This window comes from Arvicola amphibius, chromosome 14, assembly GCF_903992535.2.
Source record: "Arvicola amphibius chromosome 14, mArvAmp1.2, whole genome shotgun sequence".
Taxonomy (NCBI): Eukaryota; Metazoa; Chordata; class Mammalia; order Rodentia; family Cricetidae; genus Arvicola; species Arvicola amphibius.
In genome coordinates this window covers 32,225,337-32,244,159 of record NC_052060.1, presented here as the reverse complement: position 1 = coordinate 32,244,159, position 18,823 = coordinate 32,225,337, and the positions used below count along the sequence as shown (strand labels likewise).

Sequence of the window (18,823 nt, the reverse complement as noted above, 5' to 3'; positions counted from 1 at the left end):
CTCACTGTTTCCCAACCTGGCTGGTGTCCAAATAGCTCATAAGGAAGTGATCCTTCAGCTGGGATTTATAAAATGTTTAGAAAAGAAAGCCACAGGCAAATATCATCAGTGACCTCCACTAGAGAATAAAGACCCAAGACCAACATTTTTTCAGCTTATGGTAAAGTGTAAAAATGTTCTAAAATTAAAATAAATTTCAATTATTAGATGATAAGATTTATAAATGATCTCATCGATCTGGTCTGTATCTACTGTAATAGACATAATACTGTTCTAATAAATACCCCATTTCAAATACATATAATAACTCAAGTCTGAAAAGTCACTTTTCCATATCCAAAATCACAACAGCCAAGGAATGAGGAAATTCTGCTGGTGTCTATGTGAGGATTTCTTCTCAATTCCCAAGTCCCATCTCCTCTATTCCATAATACAGATGAGACCAGATAAAAATAGCAACCATTCTCATTAATAAAGCAACACCTCTCGGTGACAATCCCAATTGTATCTTATTTATTATCCTTATACTCTCCCATACACTCCCCATAAGTCATTCCTCGCTGACCTGCTTGTCTCTCTAGGAACCCTTCACTCAGCCAGACTTGTTTTCAACATGGGTATAGTTAATCTGCCGTTCCTCCACACCACAGCGGCAGCACCACACGACAGCTCGAGGCTAAAGCTGTACTTGACCTGTTTCCCTCAGACATTTAAAAAAAAAAGTTTCTCTGGCCACTTGGTGTGGACCCAGGGCCCCTAGCTCTTTCGCATAGACCCTCTCAGTCTTCCATTCTAGCCAGCGTGTGCGCATGTGTGCGTGTGTGCATGTGTGTGCGCGTGCATGTGTGTGTGCGTGGGCATGTGTGTGTGCGCGTGTGTGCGTGCGTGCATGTGGGGGGGGTCATGTGTGTATGCGTGTGTGTGCGCGCGTGGGCATGTGTGCATGCATGTGTGCGCATGGGCATATGTGTGTGTGTGCGTGTGGGCATGTGTGTGCGTGCATGGGCATGTGTGTGCGCGTGCGTGTGTGCGTGGGCATGTGTGCATGCGTGTGTGTGCATGTGTGTATGGCAGCAGAAATCAGTGGAAACCACTGCCTCCCACTTTTCTTTATCCCCAGCCCTACTAAAGTAACATAAGCTCTCAACAGCTTGTCAACCCACACTTTCTATAAAACTTCCTTTACAATGTGTACAAAAATCTAAAACCCCAGAGACACAAGGCTAACCCAGTAGGAAAAGGACAGATTTGTCTCAAAATACTTCTTTAATTTACTTCTCATTCCCAATACGCATTCTCTCAGTTTAAGTGGCTGAGGTTTCCAAAATACTTCCTACACAGAATCACACTCCCATCCCCAGAACCTGAGCCAGGACAGTAGTAAATATGTTTTATTTGACATAGCGTCTAAAAAATACTTGAATTCATATGAGGTTTTGAAGAAAATGGAGTACACTCTCCAGCAATCTTGGTGCTTACAATGGGTCCACACCGGTCACCAGCAGTGTCTTCAGAGACCCTGAGCAGAAGTGACTGAGCCGTCCCTGTGATCCACTTCTGGTCACTGCAGTTTCTCCCTCCACAGGCAGTTCTCTGCTCACGCTGTATTCTTTCATTATTACTATTATTTGCTTTTGTTTGTTTTCTGGGTTTTGTTTTTGTTTTTTTTACAGGGTCCCACTAGCTCTGGCTGTCCTGGAACTCACTATGTAGACCAGGATGGCCATGAACTCACAGAGCTCCATCTGCTTCTGCCTCCCAGGTGCTGGGATTCGAGGTGAGTGTGAGCCCGGCTATCTGATCCTGGCTGAACTTGCTCACACCACTTCCCGATAAGTGCCTTTCTGACCACGCTCTCCCCAGCTTTGACCATTCGTCCTTCACAGTGTAGCATACTCAGGGTCATACTGTGACCAGACATGCTTCTTAGGTATAGTCTTTGAACTTGTTTATCATATTGCTGGTTTGGGGCAATTCTTATGGCAAAAAGATGAACTGTTTGGACATTCAAGGTATCTAAGATATGTCAAAATGAATTAAAATTAACTTTAAAAAGGCCCTACATTCTTATTCAAGAAGAAAAGCTGATGGTAGATTTGCGTTTCCTCAGGGAAACTCCATACTGATTTTTGTAAAACACTTGGCTACACACTTCATGGTGTGCTGACCGGGAGGTAAGGCTCTGACCCCACAGACACAGGCTCAGGGTGGCACCATCACCTTCTATACATTTGATCTGCAACTGAAGCACTCTCACCTGTCCCTATACAACATGGCACACAACACGACACTGTAGAAATGTCACAAATCAAACTGAGACCCCAACGTGCCAGAATCTAGGAGGAGGACACACATACAAAAGCACAGATATCACGGGGGAACAGATAAAACAAAAATGTCCCCTAAGTTTGATGAAGAAAAGGAAGCACCCGTTGGAACGAATAAACGAGGACACGTGCTCATAATGAACTTCCATCTAGTCAGTAAGCTGAGAATAAGTAGTCATTTTCTAGACAGGAGTCATACACACACACATGATGGGCCAGGAGAAAGACACCCTCTTATCTTTACTATATAAGGGCAGAGCTGAGAAGTCAGTCTCTGTGTTGAGGATTTCATACAGTTGTAGACAGCTCCGTGGTGGCAGCATAGTGTGTGACAGCCAGTGACTTGATAAGAAAAGTTAATTTTGTTATCTTTTTTTTAAAAGAAAGAACCCATTTATTAATTGTTGCTCTCAGTATCTGTGCTACAGGGTTATATTTAGGAAATGGTCTTCTGTGCCAATATGTTCAAGTGTACTTCCCACTTTCTCTTCTGTGAGGTTCAATGTGATTGGCCTTTTGTTGAGGTCTTTGATCCATTTGGACCTGAGTTTTGTGCATGGGTACAGACCTGAACAGAGAACTCTCAACAGACAAATCTAAAATGGCTGAAAGACACTTAAGGAAATGCTCAACATCCTTAGCCACCAGAGAAATGCAAATCAAAACAACTCTGAGATTCCATCTTATACTTGTCAGAATGGCCAAAACCAAAAACACTGATGACAGCTTCTGCTGGAGAAAATGTGGGGTAAGGGAAATACTCCTGCATTGCTGGTGGGAGTGCAAACTTGTACAGCCACTTTAGATTTCAGCATGGCAGTTTCTCAGAAAATTAGGAAACAGCCTACCTCAAGAACCAGCAACACCACTATTGGGTATATACCCAAAGGATGTTCAATCGTACTACAAGGATATGTGCTCACCTATGTTCACAGCAGTGTTGTTTGTCAAAGCCAGAACTGGAAACAATCTAAATGTCCCTCAACTGAAGAATGGATAAATAAAAAAAAAATGTGGTGCATTTGCACAATGGAGTACTATACAGAGGAAAAAATAATGACATCTTGAAATTTAAGGGTGAATGGATGGATCTAAAAAATACTATATTGAGTGAAGTAACCCATACCCAGAAAGACAAATATAATATGAACTCACTCATAAGTGGCTTTTAGGCATAAAGCAAGAAAAACCAGCCTACAATTCACAACCCCAGAGAACCTAGACAACAAAGAGGACCCTAAGAGAGACAAACATGGATCTATGCTACACGGGAAGTAGAAAAAGACAATATCTGAGTAAATCAGGAGCATGGGGATCACGGGAGAGGGTAGAAAGGGAGAGGAAGGAAGAAGGGAAGAGAGCAGAGAAAGACATACAGCTCAATCAAAACAATAAAAAGAGAAAGAAAGAACCCGAAGAAGTTTATGAGAGGTAGTCAAATGAGTCTCCGAGTTACACAGTAAAGTAAGGAAGCCCGCAGTCCTCTAAGCATACTGGTTAAGTTTCTGCCTTGGTAGAGAAGTCACTAACAAGCCATAAGAGCCAGAGACCTGGGTGGAATTAAATTACTGCATTAAGAAGCCGAACAACATCTGGGAGAGGCACCATTTGCCATTCACCCTAGTATTTGGGAGTTCAAGGTCATCTTCAGCCACACAGCAGGGTCAAGGACCAAACTAAGGGAGACCCTGTCTCAGAAGCCAAATCAAAACAAATAAAAGAACAGGATCCCCTCTCTCAAACAGACAGAAAGGAATTGTTTCCTATTTCTATACCACACTTCTAAGCTTGATTACCCCAGGATACAGCTCAGCAACTGAATCATGCTAACGAGTTAGGTCAGATCTGTGTCTGAGGCATTTCTACACGCCCCTGGAGATGCTCTGTCTGTGAACCATGTCATGTCTTTACATAGGGAAGTTGTTCAGTGAAACTCAGCATCGACATAGAAATGCTTACGTCCTGGCAACACTCACCCTGCAGTAATCCAACGTAGCCACATATTCATAGGATCCCAGTGACAGCTCTGGCTTCTCATAGTGGTCCACTCGCCTTCCAATGTGGTCCAGATGTTGGAAATAGAATGGAGGGACTAAGGAAAGCAAACCAGGGCAGAAAATCCTTTGTTTTCACAAGCAGACAACCCAAGAAATTCTCAGATTTTATTATAGAAGAAAGGAGTTAGGATCAGGAACGCAAGTTGTTCTCAGTATCATTGTGAGAACATGTCTTAGAGACATGTGAAAAATGAGTTCTCTCTTTTAAAGTCACTGACTTTTTGACTCTTGTATATGTTGTAAGTTATTATTATTTTGTCTTTTAACTATGTTTATAACAGTTTTGCCACATATAAGCTTTGATTTTTTTTATAGTCAAATCAATCTGCCTGGAATTCTATCTATAGAACTACATAATTTTAAACATACTTTTCATCAGTGTTGATTGCTTCATTACTATTTCTCAGCATTATGCATTACTACATTGTATTCAGGAAATATTTTATCTATATAGAAAACCACAGACCACAATATTCGCATTCATGTAACGGGAATGAGAGCTTTGTTAAAAACCTCTCGATCATAGACAAGTTATTGATAGCAAAGGACACTTATAATTTGGGGAATTCCAGAGAAAAGTGTCATTGTTTTCAAACTAACACACCCAAGTATCTGCCTCCAGTAACTCACCTCTCCTCTATAAATTGAGTTTTCTATTTGGATTTTTAACATAGCTGACAGAGACTAATGCTGACTATCTGGATTATCCTATCCACTATGATCTTTATTACACCTTCATTAAGAAATGTCCTCAGCCCTGGGCTTTCACACGCTGATCTGCCGGCAGCTGGCCCTCCACATGGAGAAGATGACTGTATTAGGGAAAGACTGCACCCGAAAGATCTCAGTGGAAGTCTAATTTGATTCAAATGTCTCGGGAGGTTACTTCTAGCGAAGTTCTGGAAGTCACCCAAAGGCAGAGCAAGAGTTATGACTCACGCGCTCCACACTTGGACAAATAAGGCTCGGAGTCTCTGCTCAAAAGAGCTCCCGTTGCCTGGTGATGGCCAGAGAAGGCTGCGAAACTTCTGTCAGGAGTGTGTGGGAAAGCTACCAATGCTTTTAAGTACTTTGCTAAGAACAGCATCCCCCTCTGTAAAAACCACAAAAGCAATACCTTTTGGGTTGAAACCAACACTTAGGAGTCTTTATGTTCAGCTGGGAACATGCAAATTATAACAGGATGATTTTTATTAAAGTCAGATTTTCAAAAGACCAGAAGTTTCAGAGTCTATGTTCTTATCATCTCATGACTATTCCTTTGAAGAGTGAACTCTATAAAGTTTGTATTTACATATTTGACCCTGAACTTGGCGAATTCAACATCTTGAAAAGATTACAGAAGGCGAAGATGACAGTCTCTGTCAGTAAAGTCAAATAAACCAGGGGCCATGATAGTGACTAGTTACATGTAGGTGTCGTGCAGATTTCTGGGCTGACTGGCTTGCGATGTGTGGAATGGTAATTTCTATACAGCATAATGTATAATTCATTCACACATCTACATATAATGGGATGTTTAAAATTAATTTTACATGCTCATTAACATTTAATATTATCCTGTCACCTATCCTCAATCAAACTCGAGTCACACCATAAATTATGCTCTGCCACGGAATCTGTTTCTCTCCTGGTTTCTGTGTGTGCGTGCATGCGTGCGTGTGTCTGTGTGTAGCTACACGTGTATGTGTGTGTGGGGGGTTCCACCTCAGGTGGTATTCCTCAGGAACCGCCCACCTTGTTACTTGAGACAGGGTCTCTCACTGGAACTTGGAGCTTGACCTTTTGGCTAGGCTGGCCAGCCAGGGAGCCATAGGGAGTCTCCCTTTCCAACCCCACAGCACCACGCTCTGATTGTTTCTCATGTGGACGCTGAGGACCAAACTCAGGCCCTTGTGCTTGTGGACAAGCGCTTTATCCATGGGTTCTCTCAGCAGCGGCCTCCCTCGCAGTCTAACATCAACGTTAGCGGATTTACAAGCGGATGAAATGAGAAACACACCCAAAAGGCATCATCACATGCCCCTTCCTCCTGAAAATTCAGCATTTATATCAGAAGGAAAAAGGCCTCGGTTATATGAGCTTTTCTGAAATACCACGAGTTCAAGAACAACCCCAGGCAATGGGGCACTGTGGAAGGAGACACAGGTCCACCATGACACGCTTCAGTTTCACGCAAAGCAATAGCACAATTTCCATGTGGGGCTTCTGCAACTACGTACAGATAACAGGGACCTAGTTCCATTAGTAATGACTTCTGTTTAGGGACGCTACCAGTAGTGCCACCCAGAAAAAAAAAAAAAACAAGAGCTGTCTTTCCTAAGCTAAGGCGTCTAATACTTCGTATTTTTAAATAAAAAGCATCGACAAAGTGCTCTTAACAGCACCATTTACCTTCATTCACACAGCTGCAAAATCCACACTGATAGCGCCTCCCGCCTTCAATGAACTGCATGAACGGGCACATGTAGGCTTTGCACCGGTTGCACCGCACTGGTCCGGTCTCGCCATGGTTTACCAAGTACAAGGGGGTCTAGAAGAAGGAAGAAAATGAAATGAATTGGGAGCACGGAGATTCTGGGTGCTATCAAAACCCTCCACTAGGATTCACTGAGAAACCCTGAGCATTTGCCAGGACCATGAAGATTCCTCCCAGACCATCTTTGAATTAAAGGAATTTGACACAGCCCACCACACCCAGACAAAGATTCATTTAGACGTATATAGCATTTACAAACATATCTCATTTGTAAGTACATATTAATACCTGCACATCGATGTCAATATGTGTACGCATGATTACCTGTCTCTGTGTGTGTGCGCGTGTGTGTGTGTAAAGAGAATAAATAAAATGAAATACTGTAAGTAGTTCATTAAGCTTATGTGAAAATGTTCCTGATGCCTATAGCATGCATCCTGCTAAGCTGTGCACACTGCAAACAGAATAAGACGGCTCTTGTAAGGGTCTAGTGTGTATGGCAGCATGTTGTTCATGTCGTTTATGAATGACTTCTTCTAACATGAGACTATTTGGCCTGGAGAGACGACTCAGAGGTTAAGATCACTTTGCTCTAGAGGACCCAGGTTCAGTTCCTAGTGCCACCATGGTTGTTTCCATAACTCCAGGTCCAGGAGATCTGATGCCCTCTGTTGACCTCCATGGGCACCAAGCACACTTGTGATACACATCCATACATGTAGACAAAACCCTCACACATAAAATAAGGTGAATCCATTTAATAAAGCACTTTTAAAAAAATGAAACTATTTGAAAAATATGCAAGAATGGCCGCTTATTTAAGGCTGGAGGCTGATTATACTTTTTGTTACTTCATTAAATGACAAAACTTCATAGTAGTACCCTTAGTGTGACTGGCCATGTTTGACAGACTGGAAAAAAAAAAATACTTGATTCAGATGCATCTTTCTCATCAACACAACGTAGAAAGCCAGACTAGATTGAAACCAAAGAGGCCCAGCATCAGGACTCTGCTTGTCTCTTAATGTCCCAGCTTTTGTAATAAAACCACAAAGACCCTTCTTGCTTTTATAAACCTGTTTAAAAGAAAACACTGTCAGAAATCCCTGAGAACTGATGAGTTGCTCGTGTCAATTAAAATTTTTAAAGATAAAGTTATAAGTAAAGAAGATACTTTTTATGGAGGCCTGAAGAGCAGGGGACCATCAGATGGGGTGAGGGATTATTAGGTGGGGTGAAGGACCATCAGGTGGGGTAAGGGACCATCAGCTGGGGTAGGGGAGCATCAGATGGGGTGAGGGGTCATCAGGTGGGCTGAGGGACCATCAGCTGGGGTGGGGGACCATAAGGTGGGGTGGGGGACAATTAGGTGGGGTGGGGGACAATCAGGTGGGGTGGGGGACCATCAGCTGGGGTGGGGGACTATCAGGTGGGGTGGGGGACAATCAGGTGGGGTGAGGGACCATCAGGTGGGCTGAGGGACCATCAGCTGGGGTGGGGGACCAGCAGGTGGGGTGGGGGACAATTAGGTGGGGTGGGGGACAATCAGGTGGGGTGGGGGACCATCAGCTGGGGTGGGGGACTATCAGGTGGGGTGGGGGACAATCAGGTGGGTGAGGGACCATCAGGTGGGGTGGGGGACCATCAGGTGGGGTGAGGGACCATCAGGTGAGGGATCATCAGGTGGGTGAGGGACCATTAGGTGAGGGATCATCAGGTGGGTGAGGGACCATCAGGTGGGGTGAGGGACCATCAGGTGGGGTAGGGGACCATCAGGTGGGGTGAGGGACCATCAGGTGAGGGATCATCAGGTGGGTGAGGGACCATCAGGCCAGTTTCTCCCAGAGGTTTAGGAAACCCAGTCCCGATGTTTGCCTTTGTTAGATGTTCAGAATGAAAGCTGCCCCACTGCTGGGGCTTCAGAAATGGGCTGTGAGGTCTCAGAACAGTGGAAGAGGAGGAAAAGTGGGAAGGGAGGAGGAGTTGTTGAGACAAGGATTAATGTGAGCATGCAGAGACATGTTCTTGGCACAGACGGCTGGGGAAATGGAGCTGCCATTGTTTCTATCCAGAACAACGTTATCTCTCTAAAAAGCACTTAGCACATGAAAAACTGTCTTTAATGGGAGGGTTAGGGCTGGGTCGTATGAAGTGGACTTGGGTTTCTGAAGGCCAACTTCTTAGTTACTGCCAAAATGTTCTCATAAAAATGACCTAGAGGACAGAAAATCTACCTTCCAGGAGACTTTAATATGGCTATGAACTAGTGGTTAAAAGCTGAGAGGCATTTTCAAGCATCTAGGGATTTGCTTCAAACCTGCACATGGATGTACACAATACTGTTTTTATACATACGTCTGAAAGACATAAACTGGCCCGAGTTTGCTTTTGTTTAGCTAGTAGCAATAAAACATGATCTAGGGACCCGCGTGAGCGGGAAGGTGCAGTCCCCAAACAAAAGGCCCAGGACAAGTCAGGAGAGCAAGAATGAAGGCAGAGCAAATGGCATTGGCCAGGCCACTGCTTCTGGGGCCTGTGTTTACTCTCTGAGACCGGACGGCACTTTCTGAAGCTAAACAAGGAAGAATTCTGTAATTTGCCTTGACCATGGCCAAATTCTACTTTTTTCAGCCTTTTGTTTCCAAAGACTTCAAAGACTACAATCAGTTCCCTGAAGTGCTTTAGAAACAAATACGATACAATTATTTGCCAGAAAAATCAGTGGGAATGGAAGGTAATTTACCTTTATTTTCAGGATTATGATTTGCCCAAAGGCAGACCATGGGAACGTCTGGGAACTATCACCAACCACCACGTAAGCATTCCAGTCCCGAGAGACGCTAACTCCCAGAATCAGCATGGATGTCTAGCAATAAGCAGCAGTCCAGTCAGGACTCTCTCTTGGCTATTACAAACACTGTGTTTTCCTGTGTTCGCTCCTTGGGATGATAAGAAAGGTCTTCAGACAACCAGGGTGGCAGCAGCAAAGAATCTTAAAAGCTTTTAAGTGTTTATGTTTCATTCAGGGGCGATGGGGAAAGGTTTGAAAGTGGCACTGTCTTGTTTAATCTCTCAGGTTGCGTTGAAAACCATCAGGGTTTATTCTCTTTCTCTGTGTCCACCTATCGGCTCCACAGTCATGTGCACAAGCTCAGAAAGAGCTAAGCTGCCTTTTCTTCTATGCTTAACTGTAGTGAATACGCATTTGTAAGGGAAACTCCTTCTTCTCCAAGACTGGCTAAAGCTGCTCACTTTCCTTACCAAGGGTGCTCACCGTGTCTTACCTGCCCCAGATTCTAAGCGTGCTTTCATCTTTGACCTCTGTACACTCCTGTTCGCGCTATATTTTTTTCTGACTATCCTTAGTTCTGCTACCATGTTGTGTGAGTTTATCAATAGGTAAGCAAGTAACAGGGATGCTAAAGATGGAAAAGGACAAAGATGATTTTTGAATCTCCTATTTTGGGATTATCAGGGGTGTGGTAAATAGCATACTGATACTATTTGTCATTTAAATGTTTTAATTGGGAAAAAATGTATCTTTTTGTGTAGGTAAAATTATCATTCAGAGTTGGCCAAAGGGGTCCTATAGACCATGCAAACATCACAGGCTACTGCCAAGTCTATTGGTTCCTCTCCACAGACTAATGGGTGGGCTCTATATCAAACATGTCGAGATCAAACTGGTGCCTAACTAGACATTCCATAGACTGGAGTTTATAAGACCAGAGTTCAAAAAGGAGATGTGAGACCAGTCACAGACTATATCTTCAAAGCAAAATCAGATATTCAAGAGGATGAATCCCATCCACACCTTCTAAGATCTTTAGTCTGTGGGGTTTTGTTTGCTTGTACGTTGTTATGAACACTGTATGTACAAAGCACAAAACAAGGGTGTGAGCTTGTGACCCGGCAGGAGGAAGGCCGTGGGAGGAGGAGCCTGCGTCCAAGACAAGCCGTGCTTACACAGGTCATGTCCCAACAAAATAAAACTCCAGACACTTGATTTTCTGTCCTAGGACAGCAAGGAGTAACCTACTCAGCCAAAACTGTAAAGTTGTTTTTATAGACTATATCCAGTAGGTGGCACTGTGAGACTACAATTGAAAACAATATTCTCCTGGGTCATGCCCAAGATAACAATTGCAACCACTTGGGTAATTTTAGAAACAGCCAAACTTAGAGCAGCTAGTAGCTCATAAAATTAATAAATATAAAGTTTACTAAAATTTACCAACTATTCTAAAACAAATTAATAAAAGACAGGCATATATCTATACACACATACATAAGCACATTTTGTAGATATTAAAGCAATTACCAAATTTACTGAGGTAGTAGGGAAAGCTGTATTTTAAATATTGTTAATATTCTGCCAACTTCTCCTTGACTCTACATAGGAAAGCAGAAATATTGCTGAGTCTGACGGGCAGCCACCAGCACAGTGGGCCACATCAAAGTGGCCTAAAGCAAAAGGACTCAGGAAGCCAGCGCCCACTCCCACAGCAGCTCCCAACTCCTGCTCTGTACCCTGGCAATCAAGAGACAGAGCAGGCAGAGCCCAGTGCTGAGTCATGGCCCCGGGCAGCACTGTGATGGAGAGAAGATGCAGCCACGCCCAAGAGGAAAGTGCAGCAAGCATGCTGATGCTGGTGGAGGCCCAGCAGCCACGCCTAGGACTAGTCAAGCCCTGCCTAATGGCGTCCAGGATGCCGTGGGTGAGTGCCCGCCTGTCTCTTCTCATTTTTTGCATTTGCCTCACTTAGACAGTTCTTTACTTTAAATTTCTAATGAAAACATATTACATCATATCTCCCCTTCTCTTTCCTCCCACCAATCCCTCCTGTGTCTCCTACCTCCAATCTTCCCCAATCCCCCTTCATTCCATCTCAAATTCATGGCCTCTTTTTCTTTACTATCATTTGTATATGTGTATGTTGTGTATACACATATATGATATGTATACATACACAATACACACATATATATATTTGCACTCATGTAACTATAAACTACTGAGACCATTTAGGTTTGTTTGTATGCATAAAAAAAAATCTGACCCCTTGGTATCGAATAACCAAGTAGGAGGGAGGCTCAACTCTGGGAAAAAATAATTCTCTCTCAAAAGTGAGACAGAAATAACATCACAATACTGTTGGAACAATATGGCTGCCTAAACAAGACCTGAACGATGACAACATCAATAAATAAGCTGACATGGAAGGGGGAAAACTGCACAAGGCTCACCCCTAGGGACCTGCCTTACTGTACAGCACAGAGTTCACGTGGATGTGCACACACACACACACACACACACACACACACACACACACACAGAGTGACAGACAGTCCAACGGTGTAGAGAGACAAGAGGGCAAACTGCCACAAGGAACACAGTCACGCCAAGCCCAGTTCCAGTCACTTGGATCTCTGGCAGTGAGGGAAGCCGCTATCTTATCCAAAAGTTCAGGGGCTTGGGGATAAGAGGCAGTCCTACCCATGAGATAATCCCACAGCTCTTACGGCCTCAACTCCAGTTGTGGTCTTGCTGGGACAATGAACTCTATAACGAGACAGGTCAGTTGTGAAGAAGAGTTCTCCAGCTCAGAGGGCCGTGCCCAGCTGCCATTTTGAAAGACAAACCCTTGTTTAAAACTGAGCTATCCTGGGGCCCTGGGAACAGACAAACATCACAAGTGCCGGAATTCGACAGCCACAGACAGGATACGATCCTGGTGGGATGTGGTAGAAAGCAGAGAGACTGTGCTGACAAGCCAAAAAGTGCGGGATATCAGGAGGCTTGTCCCCGGCTGTGAAGCTTCTGAGGCCTGGCAGCAGACCTCACCAACCAGGCACAACCCCGAGCCTCACATCTGTACGTAGGGCCTGTTACGTGGAGTGGGGCTCTCTGCCGCAGAACAAGAACTCGGAAGCTCCAGCAGATCCTTTCATGCCCAGAGAGAGCCTCCCTCCAGCGGGGCGACAATGGTGGGCTTTCAAAGCATGGAAACAGGTTAGCCTACAGCCCTCAGGGCTAAATAAGCCTGAACATGCTAAGTTAATCCTCAGACAGGCAGCAATAACCAAGCCGTGTGACTCCTCTCCAGAATGGCCACATCTGCTCTAGAGTAAACACGGCCACACAATCCTATCTTGCCCTCAAATATCAGGGGGGCCTTTCGGCAGGAAGGTCACATTGAATTAAGTCTAGGAAAGTAGCTGCCTCTGGTAAGTCAGCGACTATCCCTTCAAAAGGGAAAGTAATTATCAGCACACAGCTAGAGATGGCTCAGTGGCTAAGAAGCTGCAGGGCAGCTCTGCAGAGGAGCCGAGTCCGGTTCCCAGCACCCACCTCAGGCAGCTGTACATCACACCATCACCTGTAACTTCAGCTCCAGGGATCCAGTCTTCTGGATCCTGCATTCACATGTGCAAATCCATACACAGACACGCACATATGCACATAACTAAAATCAACAGTCTTAGAAATGACTGTCAGCACAGTTGAGGCAGTACCGAGTTCCCTGAATGGCATTAATGGTGTGGGACTGCATCAAGTAAGATAAGATTCCTGAAACAAAAAGTGATCTGTTTGGACCGGGTTAGGCAGCTAGCAGAGCGCCACATTTGCAAAGATCCCCGTCGTTCTTCTTGCTGGTATAGATGTTAGAAACTTCGGAGTAAGCGCTGCACGATGAATTCGCTGGGCAAGGATTCAGCAGTTCAATGCCATTCCCTCCCGCTTCTCATAAGCCTTGGCCCACTGTAGCTGCGGTAGTTTTACCTCTACAGGAGAACTGTATCTTAGAGTTCAAACGCAGGCCACTTGCAGAAGACATGCTTAATTACTACAGCACACAATGCTGCAGGGACACTGGGAGCTGATCTTAGACTTAAGTCCCTTTGAATCCAATCTGTTTCCTCCCTAATTGGACACATGGTAGCCTCCTCTTCCTCAAACAGAAGTTGGAAGGACTGAAATAATCCATTCGAAACTGAACTGCCTTTGCATCCGTCAGAATTAAAAGTTGGAGAGTCCCCTTCATTCGTCTCATTTCTGCTCCGGTCATGAAAACCTCTCCGAACAGCTTCTACCTGGGCAGATTTGATGGCACTGTGTCAATCCAACCTAGCTGAGCACCCATCCAGTTTACTCCAAAGTCTGATGCAAGAAGCTGCCATGCCTCTCCCCTGCTCTGATTTCTCTTCCTTCGCGGTGCTGTATAATCTGAGCCTGATCTTACCTTTGTACATTAGAACAGAATCTCCTCCTTGTCTGTTCCTCACTAGCAGGCCCTCAGTGCCCAGAACCCCATCCAGCCCACACTGCACGAGCAGCAGCTTCTTACGGAATCAAAGCAATGGCTGGTCTGAAATCCCATTTTGAAACAAGACAATAAGCAATCAATTATCCTTCACCAAACTGGACACTGCTTAGAAAACTCCCAGTCACACGACAGTGTTTCCTGTGTGGATCACAGTATTTATGATCATTGAAATATTGTTATAATTGAAGATATGATTATATAATTATGAAACTTAGTCTATAAAGGGGCATAGCAAATCACCATCTTTTTCACAATTACATCTATGGAAAATAATACATATATTGGAAACTTTCTCAAACTTTTTGAAACTGTGACGGGAGGTGTAGAAGAGAATGAAGAATGGCGGGGGCGGGGGGAGTAAGGTAGGGTGGGGGTGGGAAGTTCTACTGAGGAGGAAATCAAACTAAAAGATGAATAGGGCTGCAGGCAAGACGGCTCAGCAGGTAAGGATACTGAGCATCAAGCCTGAAGCCCTCTGTCAATCACTGTAACACACATAAACAGACAGGAGAACAACTTCCAGTTCCCAAGCTGGCATCTGACCAACACACCCCTCCAAGTGGCTTTTGAGGTTGTTGAGGTTGTTGCTTTTCTTTCTTCTTCTTCTTCTTCTTCTTCTTCTTCTTCTTCTTCTTCTTCTTCTTCTTCTTCTTCTTCTTCTTCTTCTTCTTCTTCTTCTTCTTCCTCCTCCTCCTCCTCCTCTTCCTCTTCTTCCTCCTCCTCCTCCTCCTCTTCCTCTTCTTCCTCCTCCGCCTCCTCCTCTTCCTCCTCCTCCTCCTCCTCCTCCTCCTCCTCCTCCTCTTCTTCTTTTTTCTCTCCAGAACTAACTTGAATAGCAACCAGCAGGGGTTAAGGAGCTTGCTTTAAGGTGGCTTGTCTTAGAACCCCAGTTCCCATCAGAGAAGCTGGTCTCTAGTCTAGCCTCAGGCTGTAGACACAGCAGCCCAAGCCCCCAGACTGCAAACTACAAATTTACTTCCCTTGTACATTAAAGTATAGCAAGATGTTTTCCTTAATTCTTATTTCCCGAGGGGTCATTCTTCATCTAACAAAAATGAACGACTCGCTTTGCAATTGAGAAAATTAGCTTGGCGCGTGTTGCTTCTAAGCTATAACAAACAGAATTGCAACACACGTTGCCTTGACAAATGGGAACTCAGCAGTCTGCTATAGCACGAAAGCACAGCTCTCTAAAGGGTACAGCCGCATTCTTCAGCTGCCAGACTCATTAATAGCATCACAAGAGTGACCCAAAACCACCAGGGATTAAGATTTAGTTTCAAAGTAACTTTAGACAATAAAGGTACCCTAATGTTTCAGCTATCGCTCTTATTTCTATTTTAGGATGTGCACTTTACTCTCCAAGTTTTCCCTTTGGTTAATATATTCAAGATGTTATAGTCAAGCTTTGGACTGTACCATAGTACACATCTTAGCAGTTAATTCGGGATTTTGAAACATCTGCTAGAAGATAATTTTAGTTGTAAGTCTCCTTTTAAATTATGCAAGGAGCTAGACAGGCCACGATATTTTGTAGTAGTTCAATTATAGAGCACAGATGCATGTACAAGTAGCTCCATATTTGCTCACGTGAACATCTAATAATACACAAAGTATATAAACATGGCAGTGCATAGCGGATGCTGCTCAACAGAGACTGGATAAGTGACAGTGGCTGGCACCTGCCTTCTGGTTCTGTCATCTGTAAGGGACAGGCTGCTTCTGCCCAGGAATGGAGGCTATGATCTTTTTTTTAAAGGTTTATTTATTTATTATGTATACTATGTTCCTCCTGCATGTATGCCTGTAGGCCAGAAGAGGGCACCAGTTCTCACTATAGATGTTTGTGAGCCACCATGTGGTTGTTATGAATTGAACTCAGGACCCCCGAAAGAACAGCCAGTGCTCTTAACCACTGAGCCATCTCTCCAGCCCAGACCAAGGTCTTAACAGTAAGGCCCAGAAGAGGTCTGTGATCACCTCCTGCTTCGTTGCCTGGTTTTCTGTTACTTGGTTGCCATACACTACAATTTGAGGAATGGAGTCAATTTTCACTGGTTCCCTAAATATCTTAAGATTCTTCATGTCTGTCCTTTCTGGGTAGTCTGTCTTGTTAGTAAAAGAGAATGAGCTAAGTTAGTGCTCATGAATATAGATAAGCTTATTAAAACTACATCAGTGAACTCTAAAATGATTTTATTAACCCAAGAGTTTATGGAAAGATAAATAAAGCTATAAATGACATCTATACTCATTCGCAAGTACAAACCAAAATGGCCAATATATGATACAAACTTTTACTTTATTAGCAATATTTATCAACAGACCCAATTATGAGTGGCTATGCTAAAAACACTAATTTAGAAGCCTAAAGAACTATAAGCTAACCACATTTCTGTGGCTTAGTTGATCTGTGTCTATACAAGCCCAAGGAGTTCCTACTTATTCAAAAAGGCTCTATGCCATCTACTGATGATTCTGGGTGATCGTGGCCTTCCAGGAGTATGAAGGGCTGGCTTCACGTTGTAAGTTCAGTTCATTCATAAACTCAGAGGGATAAAAGAACCCATTGTTATTAATAAGAAAAAGGAATGCCCTTCTATGTACTTAACCAAATAAAAGCCTGGCCAGCTCCTCCGTGCCCAGTGGAGACTGAAGAACTCCAGTTTCCAACCAGAGTTCCAGCGGCATCAGCTCCTAGCCCTGCGACCTTAAACAGCCCGAACCTGCAGAGCTTCATCGTAAAAGAAAAAGGAGACAAGAAAGGGGAGGAGGGGGAAGAGGGTGATATGGACTTTACAAGCTGTAATTCTCCTGAAAGGAGGATGGATGCGCGCGGTCATCTTGACATAAACTATGCTCTAGGGAGACAGAGTGTTTTTCCTTTGGTATGTTAAACAGAGTAGCTGCTCTGCCAAAATATGTCACCTCACGCATGAGCGAGTGGCTGAGAAGTCAAAGTCATGATGGTCAGTTCCCTTCATACGGTTGTGAACCCTTCCCTGGCAGGATGCACTGATCCTACACTCATTTTCTTTTTTTGTTAACATTATTTGCCAACTCTTGAGCATCCATTCTTCCTTTTCCTTGCCAATGGCATCTTCTTCATAAATACTGAGCTAAAAGAATAGGAAGTCATAGCCGGGTGGTAGTGGTACATGCCTTTAATCCCAACATTTGGGAGGCAGAGGCAGGCAGATCTCTGTGAGTTTGAGGCCAGCCTGGTCTACAGAGCGAGTGACAAGACAGGCTCCAAAACTACACAAAAACCCTGTCTTGAAAAGGAAGAAGGGAGGAGGAGGAGGAGGAGGAGGAGCAGGAGGGGAGGAGGAGGAGGAGGAGGAAGAGGAGGAGCAGGAGGGGAGGAGGAGGAGGAGGAGGAGCAGGAGTGGAGGAGGAGGAGGAGGAGGAGGAGGAGAAGAAGAAGAAGAAGAAGAAGAAGAAGAAGAAGAAGAAGAAGAAGAAGAAGAAGTCATTCAAAGAAAGGATTAAAGGAATAACAAACATTAGGACAACCTTCTCTATTAAATCACATCTCGCTGGGGGCTGAAGAGATGGCTTATTGGTAAAGAAAACTGACTGATCTTCCCGAGGTCCTGAGCTCAATCCTCAACTATCTATAATGGGATCCTTAGCTCTCTCTGGAATGCATGCAGATAGAACACTCAGACCTTAAAAAATATCTGTAAGTAAATCACATCTCAGGTAAAATGCTCCCTAGATATGAACTCCACAGACAAGGTTAGATTTATAGACCCCTTTTCACACTGGAAAAAAAATCTGTATGTTTGCAAATTCTCCTTAAGTCCTGGCCAAGAGTAGCTGGTGTTGTCTCCATAACTCGCATAAAGTAAGACTAATAACTTCAGCAAAGTATAGAGCTATGGGCCAAAGCTGGAGGCTGCTAATGCAAAGAGGAAGCAAGTGACATGATTATGTTCACTTGCGACAAAAGAGTATATACAAATAGCCACAGATGGGATAAAAGCTTCTGCCACCTGGTTTATAGTGGATATTACTCATTGTATGTCTACAAATGCACAAAATGTAAAGATCTCATATTTCATAGAAAAGAAGCCAAAAGAAATGATTTACACTCTCGAGTCTGTTGGTACTTGAAATCAAGAGGATTTCTACCTCAGTTTTTAAAATACTACACCAAAAGTAAAGGATTTAACAAAAATTTTTAACATGAATAATAATTTGATGAAAAAAATCTTTTGGGGTTAACTATGTTTGAACATAGAAGTGGGTCCGTCCCACTTAGAGCCTAGTTTAAAAGCACTATGATTTGTTCGATCATGAGGACATAGCCCTGCCCTTGGAAGCAGCAGGTATCTCCAAAGCAAATGCTGGTAGGAACAGATCCCTGATAATAACTTCCTGGCAACGTTTGATTTTGCAGGCCGTTGCTACCACAACGGATACTTTCGGAGGTTTTGTCAAACAACAGAGCCAACTCTTAAAAAGCTGTACTATGTAAATTGTTTTGAGAGATGCCAAACCAAGATGTTACTCTGAAAGCCTTTATAGTGTGCTAGTGATGGCCATGTTAGCCCACTACAAACAAAATCCTAAAATTTAGGTAATCTGAAAATAAAAACAAGTCACCTATAACAAAGGGCAATGATT

The 18,823-nt window shown here is 43.8% G+C and overlaps 1 protein-coding gene across 1 annotated transcript in view; it reads right to left on the bottom strand.

Annotated features, from left to right (window-relative positions):
• Positions 1-18,823, bottom strand: part of Sec24d (SEC24 homolog D, COPII coat complex component) — an 86,711-nt gene that overhangs the window by 29,403 nt on the left and 38,485 nt on the right. Inside the window, exons 9-10 of the mRNA XM_038311056.2 lie at positions 6,779-6,917; positions 4,304-4,419 (exon numbers count right to left, since the gene is read on the bottom strand). Of these exons, the coding sequence (XP_038166984.1) occupies positions 4,304-4,419; positions 6,779-6,917 (255 nt within the window). The remainder of the gene's footprint in view (positions 1-4,303; positions 4,420-6,778; positions 6,918-18,823) is intronic.